The following is a 3,411-nucleotide window of genomic DNA, read 5'->3' as shown; positions in this document are numbered from 1 at the left end:
CTCACCTGGAAGAGGCCATGGTGGTGGACCACGCCGTCCTGCGTGTGGAGGAGGGAGAGCAGAGAGTACTCGGTGTGGAGCAGCATCTTGCCTTGCCTCTCCTCTTGGCTCTCTAGTCCTTGGTCCCCCCGTTCCTCCAGGGTGAGGATCTTCCCGCGCGAGCGCGGAATGGAAACACAGCCTCACTTTACAGAGCACAGGCCTGCACCAGCAGCAACAGCGCCCCGGCTCCATCTCAAACATGCCCGCACCCGCTGGCGATGGGACTTAGGCTTTCTCTCGGGGGGTTCAGGGTGTGCCGTGAGCTACTCCATTCCCAAAGGATGGCGGTGGGCTGGGGAGGGGCCGGGGGCCGGGGCTGGGATGGCAGGATGTGCCCCTGGGGGGCCCCTCACCTTCAGTTGGTAGAAGTCATCTGTGCCATCCTTCCTCGCCAAACACTGCACGATGCTGGGCACCGGTGAGTTGCCCAGGCGGGGACCTGTGGCACAGAGACCAACTTACCTTTGGGAAGGCCTGTCTCCATCTACCAGAGCACTGTGTCACCATGTGGCCTGGGGTCCAGCCCCCCCTTCAAGAGGGTACCAAGTTCACAGCTAGGAGCCAAACCAGCCCCAACCCCCACCCCACCTCCCACTGGGCTGTTCTCAGAGTCTTCCTCCAGAAGTGAGGGGGTGGGGTGCATCTGCCTGAGATACCCCAACTCCCACAGAGAGAGCATCTCTGGGGAACATCTGTGGAAACAGGAGAGCCCTCTGAGTCAGAAGCTCCAGGTGAGGAGCCAGGAAGCCAGGGCTCCTGGACATTCCCAGCGGCTCTAAGCCTCTGGGAGTGCCTGCTGTGGGGCGGCTGCACTTCTGCAGATGTGCACTGCTCCCTGCCCGGCACTGGACCAAGACCTGCCATCTCACGGTGCTGCTGCCCTGCTAGAAACCCATCGCTGTTCTTACACATTTTTAATAAGTCATTTTACTGGGAGCTCTTACAACAATCCAGACGTCAATTGTATCAAACACATTTGTACATATGTTATCATCATCTTTTTCAAAACATTTCCTTTCTACTTGAGCCCTTGGTATCCGCCTCCCACCCCCCATCATTGTTCCTAACATGGGACCTCAGCCCCTCTCTGTGGCCTGCAGTGGACATTCCCCCACCCCCCACCCCCCACCCCCCGCACCCTCTTCAGCCCCTCCACACATGAAGCCTCTCCTGCCTCTGCCTCTGCCTCTGGGCCTTGAACTTGCTCTTCTTTCAGTGCGGAATGCCTTTCCCTGGGCGGGCTCCTCTGCCTGCGTGGCAGCGGCAATGTCTCTTCCTCCGGGAGCCGCACTGGCTCCGCTACCTGTGGGCTCATCTCCCTCCCCACTGTCCCCTCACTCCCTTCTCTCCCTCTGCCGGGCACTGCCCTGCCTCTTGTTTATGCAGTTTCTTTCTCCGAGAGGGCAACCAGCGCACAGGCCTGGGGCACAGCAGGCAGGCGCCAGTAACAGAATGGACGGAGCTGTACCTGTCCTGCCCCCAAAGCTGCCCTGTCTCTGGTCGCCCGGACCCTGACATGCTTGTCTGGAGGCCCTGCTGCTGCGTGGTTTCTGCTCCGAAGGGAAGGGGTGTTCTAACACGTGCTTTGTGAAATTAATCACTTTCCCAGAATGTTATCAAGGACCCCAGTGTGCCTGGGTGAGTAGATCTGGGGGTCAAGGGCAGCTGTGTGCCTCCCCTGGGCACAGGGGGGCCTCCTGGGGGGCAAACACTGGCCTCTCTGGGGAAGAGAGAGGCAGTCAGTGCTAAGGCTGGTGGGATGACGACAAAAATCACAGGTCTTGGTCTAGTGTGACAGAAGGCTTCTGGCTCTCCCACCTGCATAGCCCTGTACCACCCGCCGTGGGCACAGCCCCCCCTCTGAGCAGACGGTGCCCTGACAGAGGACAAAGGCTTACCGAGGATGAAGGGCCCGGCTCGCTTCGCATGATTTCCGGAGATGCCACTTCCCAGGGCCTTTGCCTTGGCTGATGTCTCCCCAGCTCCTCTGTCCGATGCTCTCCGCTTCATTCTCGGCTCTGTGCAGACAGACAGACAGGTCCCTTTTCAGTGAGCAAGCTACCGAGTGGCCCCATGCTAACCAGCACCCGGCTGTGCACGCCTCTGGCTCAGGGCCGCTGGGGATGCCTCAGGGCGGCGACAGTTTCTGCCTCTTCCTCCCCTTCCCGGAGGAGCTGCTCAGTTCCCAATGGCAGAAAACGAGTGCTCTTGACTTGAGATTCATTAGGGGCTCAGGGTGCGTGCACTTCGAGGCGGCCTGCGCTGGTCACAGAGGAGGGTGCTTGTCAAAACGCAGGCAGGGGGAAGCCTCCCTGTGTAGGTGGTGAGCCAAACCGGAGCCCGAGGAGACCGGCACTCCCAAAGTGAGGCTTCCCTCTGCCTGCACCCCACTTCATCTCTAGGGAGCCCGGGGACACTCGGGCTCAGGACATCGGAGCCACAATCCTGAGGCTCCTCCCAGGCTCTCCTTGCTGTCTAGCCTCCCTCGGGTGGGGGACTGTCCACAGGTGTCTGGTCACCAAATGCGCCTCTTCCGGACACATACTGAAGGGCAGCACTAAAGTCTGGGTCAGCTGAACGGGCCCTTTCCCTCAGGCGTCAGGAGGAAAGGCAGGTGCGTGAGCCAGATCCTGGAAGGCAGGGACCGCTTGACTTGGATTAAGAATAAATAAATAAAAACAGAAACATGACGTTTCTCCTCCTCCCAGCCCCCCAAAGTCCAACCCCAGGGCCCGTGGAGCCCAGGGCCCAGGGCGCGGAGCCCTCCCTGAGGAGGTGCTACTGGAGGCTGTTCCGCACAGGGCGGACAGGGGCAGGATCCAGCGGACCGACAGCCACAGGGAGGGAGGGAGGAGTCATCACCCCCCAAACTTCTAACTCTGCCTCTTACGAGAGTCAGTGGTGTCCCCGGCAGGAACGTGAGAGAACAGAGGCACAGACAAAGCCGCCAGTGTCCATCATCTACCTGCCCACTAAGGAGGCCCTGGCTGGTGCAAACAGCTAAGTGCGCGACCACGAGTTGAGAAGCTGCCGACTCGGGGCCTGCTACCTACAGCTCCCCACCCTGGAGGCGCTTGGTGGCCAAGAAGCACAACACCTGACTCCCCAGGTGGAATCATGGGAAGCTCCGGGCCTATGGGTGTGAATGGGCACCCATGGCTTTCGCTATGGCACAACTGTGCCCACACTGGCATGCCTTCCGTCAGCTCCCTGCTTTTCCTAACTGGAATGTCATGAGGGTGCATTTGATGGCATGTGAAGCATGTAGCAATGAAGCTGTAAAACACACACACACACAAACAACTGTTATTATCCCAGGGTGACGGTACTCTACAGCCACTCACCAAACAGATCAGCGTTTGCCCCCCC

The 3,411-nt window shown here is 59.7% G+C and overlaps 1 protein-coding gene across 4 annotated transcripts in view; it reads right to left on the bottom strand.

Annotated features, from left to right (window-relative positions):
• The window catches only part of STK40 (serine/threonine kinase 40), an 18,466-nt gene extending 16,403 nt beyond the window's left edge, over nt 1-2,063 (bottom strand). For all 4 annotated transcript variants that reach the window (XR_006680902.1, XM_045298820.1, XM_004704962.2 and 1 more), the window contains exons 1-3: nt 1,941-2,063; nt 396-481; nt 6-149 (exon numbers count right to left, since the gene is read on the bottom strand). Coding sequence is in view for 3 of the 4 variants with exons in the window: in XM_045298820.1 (XP_045154755.1) it covers nt 6-149; nt 396-481; nt 1,941-2,052 (342 nt within the window). In the remaining variant the exon portion in view is untranslated. The remainder of the gene's footprint in view (nt 1-5; nt 150-395; nt 482-1,940) is intronic.
• Between the last annotated feature and the right edge of the window lie 1,348 nt (nt 2,064-3,411).

This window comes from Echinops telfairi, unplaced genomic scaffold (assembly GCF_000313985.2).
Source record: "Echinops telfairi isolate 266 unplaced genomic scaffold, ASM31398v2 ScPeMD7_7457;HRSCAF=8495, whole genome shotgun sequence".
In the NCBI taxonomy this organism is placed as follows: Eukaryota; Metazoa; Chordata; class Mammalia; order Afrosoricida; family Tenrecidae; genus Echinops; species Echinops telfairi.
Note: the sequence above shows the minus strand (reverse complement) of the source record. Positions and strands in the feature narration are given on the sequence as shown.